This window comes from Patella vulgata, chromosome 3, assembly GCF_932274485.2.
Source record: "Patella vulgata chromosome 3, xgPatVulg1.2, whole genome shotgun sequence".
In the NCBI taxonomy this organism is placed as follows: domain Eukaryota; kingdom Metazoa; phylum Mollusca; class Gastropoda; family Patellidae; genus Patella; species Patella vulgata.
Window position 1 is genome coordinate 60,744,995 of NC_065881.2, and position 18,557 is coordinate 60,763,551.

General features: G+C 34.9%; 3 protein-coding genes across 5 annotated transcripts in view; 1 reads left to right on the top strand and 2 right to left on the bottom strand.

Annotated features, from left to right (window-relative positions):
* LOC126814211 (FAST kinase domain-containing protein 1, mitochondrial) overlaps positions 1 to 10,301 on the top strand; it is a 13,656-nt gene extending 3,355 nt beyond the window's left edge. For all 3 annotated transcript variants that reach the window (XM_050539219.2, XM_050539221.1, XM_050539220.2), the window contains exons 3-8: positions 1,720 to 1,747; positions 2,336 to 2,442; positions 6,625 to 6,729; positions 7,637 to 7,721; positions 8,585 to 8,699; positions 9,852 to 10,301. In XM_050539219.2, coding sequence (XP_050395176.1) covers positions 1,720 to 1,747; positions 2,336 to 2,442; positions 6,625 to 6,729; positions 7,637 to 7,721; positions 8,585 to 8,699; positions 9,852 to 9,935 — 524 coding nt within the window. In that variant the 3' untranslated portion in view covers positions 9,936 to 10,301. The remainder of the gene's footprint in view (positions 1 to 1,719; positions 1,748 to 2,335; positions 2,443 to 6,624; positions 6,730 to 7,636; positions 7,722 to 8,584; positions 8,700 to 9,851) is intronic.
* Positions 10,302 to 10,494: 193 nt separating this feature from the next.
* LOC126814238 (proteasome assembly chaperone 4) lies at positions 10,495 to 14,428 on the bottom strand. Its single transcript, XM_050539275.2, has 3 exons — positions 12,753 to 14,428; positions 11,743 to 11,818; positions 10,495 to 11,282 (listed from the first exon to the last, which is right to left on the bottom strand). Exons 1-3 carry the CDS (start codon positions 12,927 to 12,929, stop codon positions 11,164 to 11,166), a joined length of 372 nt encoding a protein of 123 aa, XP_050395232.1. The 5' UTR covers positions 12,930 to 14,428; the 3' UTR covers positions 10,495 to 11,163.
* Positions 14,429 to 15,810: 1,382 nt separating this feature from the next.
* Positions 15,811 to 18,320, bottom strand: LOC130010314 (tubulin beta chain-like). Its single transcript, XM_050539244.2, has 4 exons — positions 18,184 to 18,320; positions 17,505 to 17,613; positions 16,959 to 17,314; positions 15,811 to 16,692 (listed from the first exon to the last, which is right to left on the bottom strand). Exons 1-4 carry the CDS (start codon positions 18,238 to 18,240, stop codon positions 15,874 to 15,876), a joined length of 1,341 nt encoding a protein of 446 aa, XP_050395201.1. The 5' UTR covers positions 18,241 to 18,320; the 3' UTR covers positions 15,811 to 15,873.
* Between the last annotated feature and the right edge of the window lie 237 nt (positions 18,321 to 18,557).

Below are 18,557 nucleotides of genomic sequence, written 5' to 3' on the forward strand. Positions count from 1 at the left end.
GACCAGTTAACAGGAGTTTTTAACAGATTTTTATATGTCCAATCTGATTAAAACATTGATCCTATTTCGTTTCATTTTTTATAGTTCAAAATTTTGATTTACTTGTCTTTATTACACTAGGATCTGGAAGAGTTGTTATCATTGACATGTTCTGGATGATGTAAGGGATTAGCCAATGAAATGGTCTGTTACAGCAAGCTTTTGGCATGAGGTGCATGGAACTGTGGGTAATCCACAAGAAACATCAATGCTGATTGGTTAATCAAATGTCTGATGTCAAAAGCCGCTTGTATGACCTTTGACGCGACCTCCCAAAACAACTGGTCAGATCTTCATGTAGTGTAGGCCATTGAAAGTATAAAATAAATGAAACGGAATATAGATCTGTATTTTAATTAGATTGTTATACGCCCACATTGAAATGTGGTCGTATATTGTCTTCGCCCCCGTACGTCCAACGCTCTAGAGGCTAAAGTTAATATCCGATTGACTTTAAATTTATACACAGTGTTTAAGGTCATGAAATGCAGAAGCCCATTGATTTTCAACGATTTCCAATAATTACTGCCAAAATTTATGGCTCCTGGCCACGTTGAAAAATCTTGTAGAAGCTTTTGAGGCCTAAGTTTAAAATCAGATTGACTTTAAATTTATACACAGTTTTAAGGTCATGAAACAAAGAAGCCTATTGGTTTTCAACAATTTCCAATAATTACTGCCAGAGTTATGGCCCTTGACCTCTTTGACAAATCCTGTAGAAGCTCTTGAGGCTAAAGTTAAAATCTGATTGACTTTACCTATACATAGTGTTTAAGGTCATGAGACAACGAATTCTATTCATTTTCACTAATTTTTGATAATTACTGCCAGTGTTAATGACCTTGAAAATCTTGTTGACGCTCTAAAGTAAATATAAATTGTTTTATGGTCATGAGACAAACAATTGAAACGAATTCTAATGTTTTCTGATAATTACTTCATGAGTTATTACTTGTCATCAGATTTTCATGTGTTTTAAATATTCTCATTACTGACAAAAGAAAAAAAATGCGACAACACTTGTTGAGTTTCCAGATGACTTGGCTGCTGTGGGCGTATATATCGTTGCCTGGTAACCTATCTTTGTATAAATTCCACAGTGATTGTTCACTCGGTCATATTTCTTAAAACTAGCTAATCTGTATTTGCTTACTTTAAAGATACATTATGGGAGATTCGGTAACGAGTTGGCAGTTCTCACTATAATAGTTAAAAACTAGATAATGTAAAGGCAATTTGGTGAAAATTTCATTCAAATTGAACCACTATGAAGCGAAAACTATATGACTGAAATTCCCATAAGCCTCGGTCATAATTACTAAAGTCAGTACGATAAACAGCATAGTCTCGATTATCCATTTAATCCTTTAATAGAGAAGGAAAGTTGTGCAGTAAATCGGCTTACAATCCACTAAAGATCGCAGGCTAGCGCTGCCATCTATAGTTGATTATGGCCTGGATAGGTCAATTAATGTCTAATTAATAATTTAGATAACATTTCAGGCCTAAAGAAAGACCTGAAATAGACAGATTTAGCTCTTGCATAATGTATGTTTAATTTAAGAGCTAGCACGGATGACTTTGTTGCTTGTGGGATATTAGTTGACTATTTGAAAGTACCAGTATTATTTTAGTTGATGACACGACTCCATGTGCATTTTGTTTTCTTTTGCTTTTCAGAAATTTCATCTCACTCCTATCAAGCAAGGTAAATTTGTAAAGATCCTTTACTATAGGCCTAAAGCCTGGAGGCCCAAAACCACCCATTTTATACTGTTGCTTCATTACCTATCTACAAAAGATATATTAAACATTATGACATCCTGATCAGCAAAATTACAAGGTCTTTCTTTAGATTTGTAACAGAAATGTAAAAGATGAAAACCTACCTTTAATTTTGAAGAAAACTTTGTTAGTGTTTTATACATCCCAGTCAAGACTTATTACTGAATATATTACATTGAACTTAAAAGAGCTAAATCTTTATTTTTTGGCACCTAGAAATTGACACAAATAGGTACCAACGCATATAACGATGTAATATGAATGTATATAAACTGATTTACATTCAATCATACTGTTATGTTCAGTGAAGAGTGCAAATTAAATGGCAGTCTTTGGTGTCTTGTTATTCCAGTCTTCCCTTGTGTGATATTTTTAGCCTCGTTCATCGAGTTGCTAATTGCAAATCACACGTGAACTATTCAATTCAAGTGTGGCCTTCGTATCGACTGAATATTCCATTCATGTAATAACTTGCCTGGTTTAATTCATATTTTAATATTAAATTTTCCAGATCATTAAGAAGTTTGCTATACCAAATAAATCAATGTGTGTCTATAGAATGTCCAGAGTTAAATATTCCCATGGTTTGTACTGGTACTGATACAAGTATAAATACTGGTAAGCTAAAGTTACTACTCAATAATTTCTCTTCTTTTTTTTTAGATAAAGGGGGAATGAAGTTGGACAGTTCTCAATTGTCTCAGACTAGGACTCTTTGATTCAGATTGTTGATTTCATTGGATTTTATATGTTGATTTGCTGTGTGAGATGACAGTCCAACTATGTTGAATATATAAGTGATTGTGTTCCACTGTTGACACAGTAAGCCAAAAGTTAAACTATAATTAGTGAACAACCAACTTCTGCTTAATCTTCTAAAACAAAATTTGAGTCCTATAGAGCTTGACCCATCAGTAATCATAATAACACATCAGATCAACCTAATTCATTACTTTTGAACTAAAACAAAACAGGTTTAGTTTCTTTAAATATTTTATGTATGGATTTACTGGAAAGACTGTTATTGTAATATAATTAATTACAATCAAGCATACCAAAATAGAACAAAATAAAAAATAAATAAAAATGTTTGATTGAAGTATATTTGAATAAAAAATATTTCCTGTTTAGTGTAGATAGATATAGGTAACAAGTTATATTTAAAGCACGGCTTTCATGAGTTAACAGGATTAACCAGAGGCCAAAGGCCGAGGGGTTAAACCTGTTAACGAATGAAGCGTGCTATAAACAGTAGCGGATTATCAGTGAGGCTGATGAGGCTGCAGCCTCAGGCCCAAAGATTTTGTAAGAAAAAATTTTTTTAGACTTGTCTGATACGATTAAAAACACATAGACAATGAATGTTAGGGGGGTGGGGTTTAGGCCCAATGGGAATCAACATAGGCCCTGACCCGAAATTAATTAGGCCCACGCCATTTTAAATAGGCCCTATTGTTTGGAGATCTGATCTTATTTTTTTAAATGTAGGCCTACAATGTACGTTAAATCCTTGTAAGTTTTCGGTTATGTCTTGCTTAATATATTGTATCCACATGACGTCATTTATGGGCATATAAAGTTACATTACCAATATCAAACGACTTTGGCTTAGTATAGTCTAAGACGTCGTACTAGTTATGACGCGATTGTAGGCCCCTGGGAAATTTGGTACCCAGAATTGAGTGATGGCCTACATCGAGTGACCAATTAGTGCAATTCTGTGAACTGTACAAAGAAACCGAGGGGGCGCCATTCAGACCAACATCCCACGAATCAATTGCTAAATCGAAACCATCAAAAATGATGGAGATGTTTTACGACTGAAACACAAGCCCCGGTTTAAAGGGTATGTTTCCGGATGTGGAGTTGATATTGCGGATGTATTTGTGTCTAATGGTATCCAATTGTACTGGAGAGTGATCATTCTCGGTACTAAAGCGTGTCAAAAACCATATGCGCTAGACAATGACACAGTACAGACTTAATTATCTGTCCATTATGTGCATAGAAAATGATATTCTCCAGCAATTAAACATCGATGATGTCATAAAGATATTTGCCTTTAATAAGACACGGAAAGTTGCGTTGTACAGTTTAGTTATTTTCTGCAAATTAGAAAAAAACGCCCCAGATACAGTATGCCTCTTCGTTTCATATTTCATATCGTTTTCTTTATTAACTTCGTCTAAATAAAGGGCTAATAGAAAAAATATCTAGCAAAAGATCTTGCGCTAGTTTCGAAATAAACACCCCATCATGAGGAAATATTATCCTTGAAAATAGGTGTATGTACAGTTGGTTTCCGGTGACGTTTCTGCTGTCAAAGCATTTTGTACGACAAATTTCAATAGTTATAACTAATATTTGTCCCCCGCCTTTCGAAGAAAGCAGGGGACTATTAAAATGGGTTCGTCCGTCTGTCTGTCCGTCTGTCTGTCCGTCTGTCCGTCCGTCTGTCTGTCCGTCACACTTTTTGGGACACAATAACTCTCTTCCTAATTGAGCTAGAATGTTCAAACTTGGTGTATGTGTTTATTAGGTCAATGCCTTGATGGAGTTCGAAGATGAGCATTTTCTGCTTAGGGTAAGCAGAGATAAGCAATTTGATTGGTTGATGCTTTGGGACACGATAACTCTCTTCCTAATTGGGCTAGAATGTTCAAACTTGGTGTATGTGTTGATTAGGTCAATGCCTTGATGGAGTTCGAAGATGAGCATTTTCCGCTTAGGGTAAGCAGAGATAAGCAATTTGATTGGTTGATGCTTTGGGACACGATAACTTTTAATTGAGCTAGAATGTTCAAACTTGGTGTATGTGTTTATTAGGTCAATGCCTTGATGGAGTTCGAAGATGAGCATTTTCCGCTTAGGGTAAGCAGAGATAAGCAATTTGATTGGTTGATACTTTGGGGCACGATAACTCTCTTCCTAATTGAGCTAGAATGTTCAAACTTGGTGTATGTGTTGATTAGGTCAATGCCTTGATGGAGTTCGAAGATGAGCATTTTCCGCTTAGGGTAAGCAGAGATAAGCAATTTGATTGGTTGATGCTTTGGGACACAATAACTTTAGTTCTAATTAAGTGAGATTGATGAAACTTGGTGTATAGTTTCATTACAGTAATACCTTGACTAAGTTTGATAATGAGCATTTTCTGCTCAGGGTAAGCAGCAATTTGATTGGTTGATACTTTGGGGCACGATAACTCTCTTCCTAATTGAGCTAGAATGTTCAAACTTGGTGTATGTGTTGATTAGGTCAATGCCTTGATGGAGTTCGAAGATGAGCATTTTCCGCTTAGGGTAAGCAGAGATAAGCAATTTGATTGGTTGATGCTTTGGGACACGATAACTTTAGTTCTAATTAAGTGAGATTGATGAAACTTGGTGTATAGTTTCATTACAGTAATACCTTGACTAAGTTTGATAATGAGCATTTTCTGCTCAGGGTAAGCAGAGCGATACGCAATTTGATTGGTCGAGACTTTGGAAAACAATAACTCTCCTACTTTGATTGTTAGACTATAAGTAAAGATATACTGTTTGATTGTTCAATACTTTGTAAAAGATAATTTGTGATAAATTTATATGTGTCCTCTAATTATTTTCCTATTTCGGCGGGGGACATCAGCCTCACTGTTGGCTTGTTTAATAATATTATAACCTCAGTAACGAATCCCGTTTTTAATGTTAGCAACTACCTTGGCTCTAACTTTAAAAACTAAATAGGCCCTCCAGCAACTGCCGCCTCAGGCCTTGGTGGAGCTTAATCCGCCACTGGCTATAAATGACTTGTAACATTGACAACTGCTCAACTTATTGTTATTGCACAGAAAACCCACCCCACTTCTCTATATGATTTCTACTAAAACTAGTGTGAACCAGCAAAAGTGTGCAATAACATTGAACATGTCTAGTTACTGCACGGTTAAGCTCCACCCAATCTACTAGAGGGAAAGCAATCTGCTTATTCAACGAAAAGAACAAAGGAAGATTTCCTATCCATGTTACAAGATAGTATGTGGAGGTGTAAAATGAGTAAAAGGCAACAATTCTTCCCGGACCAGCTTGTATATTACAACATCTAATGTGAACATCGAATGGGTTATCAATGCTATCTGATGTGACATCACATGCACAGTGGTAAAAGAATACTTTTACTCGTGGTTCTCTCTCTCGAACTCGTGAAGGCTATCTGGTTGATCCTGCCAGTGATCATATGCTAGTCTCAAAGCTAAAGCCATGCAAGTCTAAGTTCAGGCTGTGGGCATGTGTATGTTTTTTTGATAATTCATTACAATATCTATATGAGAATGTATGGTACATGAATAAGATTCGGTAATACTCTGGGTATCATAAATCTTTCACAAAGTGTGTGAACTAAGATATAAGTTCATCAGATCATTATCCAACCATTTCACAAAACATATGAAAGTTATGTATCAGTTATGGAAGATAGAGCTTATTAGTGTATCCAAGTTGTACTGTACTGTAAATATTGCAGATAGCAAACTTGTGGCAGAGCAGTTATAAGAGTGAATATGTCACTAGTTACTCCTACTTGATTAATTAAAACAAGCGCTAGTTCATCTTTTCTATGTAGGAATCGTGAATAATTACATATGGTTTTGTGAAACTCCCTATATGTAACTTATGAAGGTCTACTAGGGTTTGTTTACAGACACTTGTATGATACATACACTGTGTGAAACCGTACCCCCCAATTGCTCTACTTATTATTTAGAATTAGATACTTGTAAAAATATTTTTACTAATAAATGTACATATATAATTATTACAGAATATACTTTAACTTTAAGAAGACTAGAACAAGCATTAGATTATGTTTTAAATGGAACTCAGTATTTTAGTTCTTCAGTAAAGAGTCCTTATGGGCACCATATAAGTAAGTCCTATTTACATGTTACACTTTGTGATTGTTTTATAAACTGTTAAACTGTGTAATACCAAATTTTATTCCTATTTTTATACAACCACATTTTCAATGTAGGCGTAAATTGCCATCGTCCCTGTTTCGTCTGTCGTCTACAATATCTGAAGAACACCCCGTGGATAGCATTTATCATCAGGTCTTTTTAAAAAATTTTTGGGTTGTTTACAATAATGACACAAAGAAACCCTTTGAATTTCAGTAATTTGCAATAAGAATAACTCGAATTTTCATCCTAGCTCACTTTGTAGAATCTTGTGAATGCTCGAGGTCCGAAGAATAAACTTTCATCTGATCTGTGTGAAATTTATGTACCTCGTTGAGATTAATGAGTGAAAACCTAACTTCCAAAGTTATTGTCCTTGTAAATTCTCATAAATGCTCTAAAATACTATCTGATTTGCTTCAAATATTTTTAATGGAGAGTAGCAAATGCGTATTGTTTTTCTGGATTTTGTTACTTCTAAGAGTTATTGCCCTGGATAACTCTAGTAACATAATTTATAAAACCGATGCCTGTAATTTATATAGATTGATTATGATAGTAAGAATTTGTTACCCAAATCACTTCATAGAATCTTGTTATGTCGACAAAATGTATAGTTCTGATTAGTTAAATGAGGTAATCTATTTCTACAATGTTCATGACTTACTTCTAGAGTTATGGCCCTTGCATATGTACACAAGCCATAGATATTTAACAATGTAAAGATTTTGCTTTCTATGTACTCAAAGATAGATCACAATACAACAATCTTTATGGACTACTCAGATGTCTTAGTTGCTGTTGTTGATTGGTTGTTACCTGGTAACCAATGTTAAAAAAACAAGCAATATTTTTATTAGTATTTATAAATTTCAGCACATGAATGTATATTAGATAGCCATGGAACACCACTGATATATGATTCTGCTAGTATGTCAGCAACCAACTCAAATATCCAAAGGTAAGTAACATCCTTGTGTATTAGGTGTGTCCTCATTTCACATGCTCTGTCAATACTTTACTGGGCAGTATCAGAAAAATAATCCTTTTATATGCAGTAAATTGTGGTCTGTTTAGATTATACAATCAGGTATATGTTTCCTTTTTAATCCACCAACCCGGTAGTCTATCCCTCGAATCTTTCAACCAGATGCTTTGTTGGCAGAGGTACACCTGGTATGTTGTTTGTACTCTGGTCACACTCTGGTGGTCTCAGAAAAATGTTAATGACTTGGTATTTCATTTACTGCAATCTGGTAAATTTTTAGTAATAAAATGAAGAAATCATATTTTATTTTATTTATCAAAATGTTCCTATTCCTTTACATGTTCTCTCACAGTCAGTTACAAAACTCCATTTTATTATTACAATAATTATAGATTAGTATGCATTGGATTTTCAAAGGTACTTTACAATAAAATGATTATTAATACATAAATATATAATTTAAAATTCAACTATACATAGAACATAAGATAAAACTTTAAAATAAGTAGGCATAGGTCTATAAATATGATATAGATATAAAAAAAATTAAAATATAAAGATATTTGAAGAATCAAAATAAATAGACTCAAAACAATTTTTTAAGAGCAATATTAAATAAATGTGTCTTAGTAGTATTTGGAGTATTTTATTGTTATTATTGTGCTGGAATTTGGAGTGTACAAAATTGACTATATGTTTTCGTTAAACTGAAGGCAATATATATATTACTGCCAAATAGAATTGTTGGTACAAATTAGCCAAAGAATATATAGTTATCAACACAAATAAAAATTCAGTTTGTATGTCAGTAATCCCACTTAATTCCTTCTTTTCAGAGTTGCAATTTTACCATTTCTTGAAAGAGATTACTGTCGACAAAGTCATCATTTAACAGGTAGTTCGTTGATGTTAAAAAGACATCTAGAAATACTAGGCTATAAAGTGGTTCAGGTTAGTAAATATAATTTAGCAATGTGAATCAACAAGTTAAATTCTTGACTTCTCTTTGAAAATTATCAATCCAAACTGCCTAATGTTTCAATTTATAATTAAGTACATGTGTAGGCTATCAAATAATTGTTCAAATTGGCTATATATTCCCTTATTATTTAGTCATATTTTAGTTTTAATTATTAAATATGGACTATTTTTCCAGAGCAGAAGTAAGTGATAATTTCAGAAACTGCTTCCCATGTTTTGATCAATCAAAAGATTTTATTTAGAATCTTTATTTCATATACCTGTGGATATTAGAAGTTCAGATTTTTTTCTTATTGAATATTATTAAAGTATTTATCCAAATTTTATTTCTATAAAATTGTATTCCTTCCATTTATTCATAGTCTTTCGTCTGTTATTTTCATACTCACTCAAAAACTTGTGTTTGTCAGGGAAGATTTTTTAAGAACATAACAAGGGGGATACTCGATTGAACATTCCGGAATTAAATTCTCTCAATTCCTAAAATAGTGTCAATCAAGTGAAAAGGAGAATTTCGGAGTATAACGCATGTGCCGACTGCATAAAACTTATGTGTTAATTAAAATACGTCACGATTCTACTCACACCACCTCAGCTGTCGGGACTGGCAGAACTATCACAGGACTGAATTCCGTATCACTTGATTGCAATTCTGTCAATTCGGGATGTTTGGACTGACAATTGAGCACCTCCTAAGTTATTAACATCTATTAATGGGTAGAACTCTTCAATTTATTAGCATAAACTTATTTGACACACATTCATTACGGGTAATGTCATTGCCTGATTGACAGATTCTGATATCTATCTGTATAAAATTTTAAGATATTGCAAATGATGAATATTGGACTATTGACTAACAGACAGGGCAACTAGAACATATGACCATATTTCAATGTGGATTTATTGCATTCCCCCACTATATTTCTAATATATTACAAAAACTATTGTTTTCGTGAAGGTTTAAACAAACATAGCTATAACAGTGGTAGAGAATTCTAATGTACAAAACATAATCGCGGATGCAATGTTGTTCTTTTGGCCATCAGTGAAGAATAATCATTGGTTTGTGTAGGCCTTTATACCACCAATAATTTGATGAGTATAATTACTATGTTTCAGATACCATATTATGAATGGAAATCAATGGCATTAACAGAGCTAGATAGTCAAGTTAGCTATCTGCATAATAAGATTTTCAACTGAAATAGATGACATCAAAATACAGAGAATTCTAAATCGTAGAAGACACAAAGCATATTGAAAAACAAAATTATTTTGGGGTTTTCTACTTTAAAAGTATGCCAATATTGGTACCTATAAAAAGTCCAGTTGTCCTTATGGTTGGGAAATGTAATCATATGTCTGGGTAAAAAGCCCTTTTTTGCAGTGTTAATTGTGTGACACATCATACCCAAATGCAACTAAAAATAATTTCTTTCATAAAGAAGCTATCTGTTGGGTGTGTGAATTATTAAAAAAGTTTAAAACCTTCATATTTATTTATTTCTTGTTAAAGTTTTGTGAAATTTATACACAGATAGAAATAGAAATATATTTTTAAACAAGTGATTTTTTGTTTATTTATCAAGGACTATCTCAAAAAAAAACAATGCAAAAGAAAATGTATTTATTTTGTCTGACGTAAACAATTAGTCTCCTAAATTACTTGATGGATTTCAAAGAAACTTTGTAGATATGTAACCATACCTGACCCAAAGGAGCAGGGCATAGAGACCTTCAACTTGAAGTGGCATATTTAGACTTCTTTTTTCAATATACTTCATTGATATTTGATTACATCCAAATTTCTTTAGATTTATTCAAACAAGTTTCTTGACCCCATAGTGGGGGGGAGGGGGGGTCACAGGTTTGATTGCAGTGTTAGCCAAGAAAGTACCTCAGGATTTTTCAGTGGGGTTTCCCCTTGTCAGTGGTGCAGTACTGAGGGCCTAGCAAGGAGATCTCTTATACACATTAGCGTGCTTGTAAAAGAACCCTTGACAGTTTGAATTCGACAAAAAGAATGCATAAATGCCACTGCCCACTCAAAATTCCCTTATACCACATTGCATGTCATTTGTAGTCGTGGTTAGCCTGGTTGGTGCAAAAAGTAGGCCTCTTAACGCAATTTCATTTCCATTGTGGTAGAGCAGTACATCTCAAGGCCTTTTTGAATTGCTCTCAAGAAAATAATAATGACAAAAAGTCTTTATGTTGTAGGAATTCATAGTTTCACTGATCAAAATCTTCAATTAAAGCCCTTGGACGTTTTGTTGTTATGGGGCATTACTTGACCATATTAATGTCTCTGATCTGTATTTCAGTACTAGAAAAATATATAGTACATTCTGTATACAGCTCAATAAGTCTACATACACTAACTTTTCCTTACAACCAATTATTTTTATCAATCACAAGGGATATCAGAGATTCAGAACTTGTCTGGTTGATTCTTCAATTCTTCAAAAATTCTTTTTTCAACCAGTGGTGTCAACAGCTGATCATATGTTAAACCACTACTCACAAATACTTGTTTTTCACTTTTCTTGGCTGAATAAAAAAAAATAGTAAAATTGTTAATCAACATTTTTTAAAGCAGCAATGTAAATATAGGTTTTCAGGCAATGAAACATGCATCTACAGCATCTTATAAGTCCATGAGTAGTCCATAAGTTATGTAGCACTATAAGTAAACAGAAAGCCAAATAATCTTTATAACCTATTGTATAATATCAATGATGTAAATGATTAATGGAAATTGTTGAACAGGCTTCTTCATTTCACTAATTTTACAATACATATAAATTTTTGTTCTTGTTGATCCATAAAGTAAACAATGATTGGCAATTGCAAATAATTGAGCTGCTAATACACTGACCCAGGTCGAATATAGATCTACAATATAATTTGCCTGGATTCTTTAGATATTACCCACTGCTAAAGCGCACCACAGAACAATTAAATAGTCAGGTGTGTATTTTAGAAATAGTATAGTTTAAAAAATTCATACCCAATTTTTCTGCAATGCTACATACTAAATTATTAGAACTATCTCCAAGTAAATGCACACTGGTGGCCAAACTCTTCTGCAAAAATAAAAAAGATCAATTACATTTGAAATAAAAACAACAGTTTACAATCTCATTCTTATCAGTGGTTTTCCAGTTTGCCATGCACTCACATTGTTCAGTTTTTTATTCGCAGGAATTATTTCTCACCACATCTGACACAAATTTATCATAATCCAACACTATTTTCAAGTGGAATTTTACAATTCAAAAACATTTGTGTCAGATTTTGCAAGAAATGATTCCTTTTGGCAAACAATTGAAGAATTATGGAGAAAAATAGAGGGTAAGGACTCTAAAATATCCCTAGAACAGAGGTGGGATTAGTTAAGTTCCTTTAGGAACGGTCTCTGATCAGATACTGTCCCTATACAGCTGCAATATGCTCTTCTCCAGCTCTGTTCTATCTTCTAAGGCTATTTTAGTATTTATAATAATTCTAATTTAACACTATTTTTAAGTAGAATTTTGCGATTAAAAAAACATACAGTCTGTGCATATTTGAGTCTCATAATGACTGATCAGTTCAAACATATTTTGTGTATGTTTTCTAATCGCAAAATTCTATTTGAAAATGGTGTTGAATTCATATTATTTGTGTCACATGTGGCGAGAAATGATTCCTTTTGGAGAAAAATAAAGAATCACAGTGAATAAATAGCCTTAAAACAGGTGGGGAAGAGTGGTATTTTCATATTGCAGCTGTATAAAGGAATTGCAATGCAGCTTACCACATCACAGAGTGAGAGAGTTATCGAGTAGGTCTAACAATCGAATCAACAAAAAGAAGGCAATTAAAGAAACCATGACACGAGGTGTTATAGTAGTCAGACCTTACAGACATAAAAATATGATGCATGAATATATATCGTCCATCCTTGGCTTTCCTTGATCATGCAGTCAAAATAGCTTACAAGTCTAATCGCTACTTTCACTTTAAAATAAAACTTACTTCTGAGCTAGGCATCATGGCCAATGACATGTTACCCATTTCAGCTTCGTTTCCAATCCATATGTGAAAGCTGTCCTCCATCTTTAACACTTGATAATTTACTTGAATATCCATTATCTTCTCGGAAAAATTATGGATAGACAATGTCGATGGACACGGAACGATATTTTCAGCCATGCTTACTTTGTAGTTTGTTTATAAATGAACGACTTCCCGATAACTCTAGACGTAAAAATATTAGATAAGATTATCCAGTCTAACTTGTGATAGCTAGCAAAGGGGCAAAGGGTTATTCTTTTTATATTACCAACGTAAAATTAATTCTTAATGTCTAGGTCCCATTGGGTATTTTTCTATGTTACCAACGCAAAGTTGCCCCCCGCCACCTCGAAAAATTCGGCGCCCTTTACCCATTGGGGAAAATATCGGCTCCCCCAATGTGCGCCCTTTCCATTGGACGCAATACTAAGCCACCGACTAAGGTGCCCATATCACTATGGGCGCCACATAAAGCCGAGTGACATTGGTTGGGCAACCACGGCGAGATTGGCGGGGTGCCCAACCAAAGTCACTTGGTTTGATGGGCGCCTCGCCAATCATGTCGTTATATGAGGCGCCCCCAAATAGTGAGGCGCCAGATAATGACCCACACGATACGATTAACAAAACAACTTGATTGAGGGGCACCCATAATGACATGAATTGTGGGGCGCCTTATAATGGCAATATATGACTGTCGGACCGCACTTAATGCCGAGTAAGATTGGTTGGGGGCCCACGACTTGATCAATTAATGGGCGCCCAAAACGGCATGATTGGTGGGGCGCCTCATCTCGGAGGGGCGCCCCTTATTGCCGAGACGAGAATTGGGCGCCCAAAACGGCGTGTTAATTTTCACAATTCAAACAAATCGCACTCTAATCCGATTCCGAACTTTTCGTTTTTCTCATAAATTATTATATGTACGTTAAAGTCGTATTCATTCCTTCAAATTTTTATAATGTTCATATCAAAATATCATAATACCCCAATATCGCAAATTCAGCCTCAAAATTGAAATTTTCCGTCAGTTTCAGGTGCAAACGCTATTTTCCCAAATTTTCTGGTGGGGAGAGAACCCTAGACCCTTCTCCGAAGGGAGGCGTGTCCACGATACAGTTCGCCGTGGACCGTCAAGTGTGGGTACATCGGAAATCAATTATTGAAGGAAATCAGTTATTGTTATCGACTGAAGCTGCTCTGGCGATTTTCAGTGGGGCCCCCTAATCAGTGATAATTTCTGTGAAGACGAAGAGTTGTTATATGAGATTTCGGACGAGTTTAATGCTAGAAATATTAAACGGACCCTACTATAAAAGCCGGAATTCACCTAATTTAATTAATGGTAGTGTACATAATCCATAGTGGAACCATTGTCTAAAGGACAATGTTGGGGTGATCAGAAAGTGATAGTACTGTTTAACCAAATTCCCAATATAATTTAAAATGTCGATTTTTAAAGATCTGACGAATCAAGAAGGTATAATGAAGGAAATCAGTTATTGTTATCGACTGAAGCTGCTCCGGCGATTTTCAGTGGGGCCCCCAAATCATAGTGATAATTTCTGTGAAGACGACGAGTTGTTATATGAGATTTCGGACGAGTTTAATGCTAGAAATATTAAACGGACCCGACTATAAAAGCCGGAATTCACCTCATAAAACCCCGATTTCTCCAACAAGACTAATTTATTTAATGGTAGTATACATAATACAATAATGAATAATTATTTCGACCTTTCAGCACATTTCATCCGACGATGATAACAACAAATTTTTAGGAGTGTTTTAAGCTAAAAGGGGGGGTGGGTGGGTGGGTGGCCAAATGGTTAGCACGTGCGCGCTGTATCATAAAGCCCGTCATTGAGTCAACTGGCGGGGTTTCGAATCCCCGGTTGTACGTGACAAGGAGTAGGATCCCCTGTCCAATCTCGTTGGTTTTTTTCCGGCTCCCCCGGTTTGCGCCCACTGCTATCGACCTCTTCGCGCAAGCGCGAATTATTGAAATAAAATCAAACCACATGTTAGTCCCGAAATGACCTAGTTTGTGTCGAATGGACGTTAAAACCCATTTCTCTCTCTCTTTAAGCTAAAAATGATAAAGTAAACTACCGGAATTCACAAATGCGTGATAAAATGTTACATTGTCTAATGAGTAAGCATTCAATCTTTCCACAGATCTCATAACAGACATGCCAACACAAAATATTGTTATAGGTTTCCGCAATATATAGGCTATTGCAGCACTAAAAGAATCAAATTAATGATGTCCAGGTGAGTAAAATCACCTTCACTACTTTAGGCCTACATATAGTGCCACATTTTTCAGTCTCTCCTTTATCATAGTGGAACGCAGAGTTGTACAGGAACGTTCAACCACGCAATTAGGGACTGTAATGGTAAAAGAACGACCACCAAATTATAGGAACATTTGGAAATAAAGTCGTTAAAAACTTTCTGAAGCTCCTCTAAACGTTGGGGGGGGGGGCCTAGCGGATGTGTGTCAGGTGTAATCCGCCTACAGTACATTTGAGGACTCACTCTCGATGCATTTCCCATGAGATCTGTGATAATGCACGCTGCTACACATATCGTTTATATATGCAATGAAATTTGTCTGTGTCCTCCACTATAACACACAGGTTGACTATAATAGATACTCAATGTGGCAATATTATACGATTTAGTAACAGATGCAACTATCTCTGTGTTTCAATTCATTTATTGAACAATACGTTATTCATTAACCGCTACAATCTGACAATTTGAACAATGCTAAAACTGTGGTCTCAATTATACAGAAAAATAACAAAATAAATAGCCCAAGGCTACATGTATATAATATTTAGTTATGTTCGCACATTAGGCCTATATCAATCAAATCAAATTTGAATGTTTATGATCTTTTGATTTAAAAAATACATTTGTTTTATAACATGCTTTTACTAATGTTAAATATTTTAATAAACATGTGTTTTTTTTTAAAAAAAAAAAAATATATCAAAACAACTGTTTTGCGGTAGTACATTAAAGTTCAGCTGCCGGGTACACAAATACTGTATTGCTACAAATGATAAATCAACTAAGCCTCCTCAGCATCTTGCTCCTCTTCATCAAATTCACCCTCCTCTTCAGCTGTAGCATCTTGGTATTGTTGATATTCAGATACCAGATCATTCATGTTGGATTCAGCTTCTGTAAATTCCATCTCATCCATACCTTCACCAGTATACCAATGGAGGAAAGCCTTTCTTCTGAACATAGCAGTAAATTGTTCTGATATCCTCTTAAACAGTTCCTGAATGGCTGTACTGTTACCAATGAAGGTTGCAGACATTTTAAGACCTCTTGGTGGAATGTCACAAACGGCAGTCTTTACGTTGTTGGGGATCCATTCAACAAAGTAACTGCTGTTTTTATTCTGAACATTCAACATCTGTTCATCCACTTCCTTCATGGACATGCGACCTCGGAACATAGCAGCAACTGTCAAATATCTTCCATGACGTGGATCGCAAGCTGCCATCATATTCTTGGCATCAAACATCTGTTGAGTAAGTTCAGGTACTGTAAGAGCTCGGTATTGTTGACTGCCTCGAGATGTGAGAGGAGCAAAACCAGGCATAAAGAAATGTAGACGAGGGAAGGGTACCATGTTGACAGCTAGTTTACGTAGATCAGCATTAAGTTGACCAGGGAATCTAAGACAAGTTGTTACACCAGACATGGTAGCTGACACCAAGTGATTCAAGTCACCATAAGTTGGTGTGGTAAGTTTTAACGTACGGAAACAGATATCATATAAAGCTTCATTGTCAATACAGTAAGTTTCATCTGTGTTTTCTACAAGTTGATGTACTGATAGAGTAGCATTGTATGGTTCTACAACTGTATCGGATACCTGAAATTATACAAAAAATTAATTATATTGTTATTCATAGTTTATATGCATAATTTTCGAATCATCAGTCGGATTAGGCCTAATACTTTCCTTGCCAATCAAGAAAGAGTTGGAAAGGACGAAAATCCCAAATGCTTTTCTCAACCCACGTTCAGATTTGGAAACGGGATAGGTTTCGATGTTGGGAATCCCGTGTCATATAGAAACAAATACGATTACAAACGCTCTCTTCTTTCATGTTTTTGTTCCGATCTTGTTAAGCTTACCTTTGGGGATGGTACGACAGAGAATGTGTTCATGATTCTATCTGGATATTCTTCTCGGATTTTACTGATGAGAAGAGTTCCCATTCCAGAACCAGTTCCGCCACCTAGAGAGTGGGTAAGTTGGAAGCCTTGCAGACAATCACAGCTTTCAGACTCCTTTCTGACAACATCTAATACTGAGTCAACCAATTCAGCTCCTTCTGTGTAGTGACCTTTAGCCCAGTTATTACCAGCTCCGCTCTGTCCAAAGACAAAGTTATCTGGACGAAAGATTTGACCAAAAGGTCCAGACCTTACAGAGTCCATGGTACCAGGCTCAAGATCAACCAACACAGCTCGGGGTACATATTTACCTCCTGAAATGATTAGAAAAAATATGCAAATATTTTAAAAATATATTATTGGTGTCTACAAATGGTAAATGTGCAAACACAGATCTTGAAAGACCATAAATTGATAGTGACAAACAATTTAATGTTATAAGATTTATTATTGCTGTTTGTCATCAAATCCCAGCACTAAATAAAACGATGGTACAAAACCAACCTGTAGCTTCATTGTAGTAGACATTGATTCTTTCCAATTGAAGATCAGAATCACCATGGTAGGTTCCAGTTGGGTCGATACCATGTTCATCAGAAATAACTTCCCAGAACTAGAATAATAAAAAAAATAACTTTGCGGGTTAGTAAATCATAGCCAACTACACAGAATCTCACATTGCTTTCGGAAACCTAATCGGAAATGTTTAATGTATCTGTACGAACATTAAAAGCAATTAAGAATCAAATTATGAGTAACAAGGAAACACTGAAATTTTGGTGTTTTTCATCGGAAATCAAATAAATCAAGCGGTTCTCCGTTTGTGTATCATGCAAATATTGTGCAAAATAATTCCTAAAACTTCATTTAAAAGTTAAGAAGAACAATGGATTACTTTTGGCAAAAGCTTTACTAGCCAAAATACTTGATTAAGGTAAAATGTCAACTTTCTATTATTTTGGGATAATGTGAAAATAAAATCTCTGTATGCATAAACCGAACATAATAATCAAGCCGGATTTGCTTGTTTACGTGACTTTTTAAAATAAATAAATAAACATTGATTGCCTGTAATCTGTTGCTATGTCCGAGGAGTTTTCAGTTTGGACAGGAACATGACTCGTTTTATATTTTATAAAAAAGTTGTATTTCTTTGACATAAGTGTAAATGATATTAACTTACCTTAGCTCCGATTTGGTTGCCACATTGGCCAGCCTGCATATGAACGATTTCACGCATTTTGAATTATTAATGATAAAAGTAAAGATAAATGAAATGTCTCGTCCTGGTTACTGCTTGCGTGGCGGTTTCTGATGTACGACAAAAATCGTTGCTTGATTTTATAGCTTAACACCACACCAAAACATATATCACCAATGGCAACACTAAACATAGATAAACTAGATCCCTCATTAAACCTAAACCTGTATCTATAGACAGTAATTAGAATGTTTCGTTATCTGAGCATAATTGGGTTGCCTCAAGGGGGTAACCACTTCAAGATACGCGCTGGGCCATTTCTAAGCTTTAACAAACAATACTAGGTAATATAATTG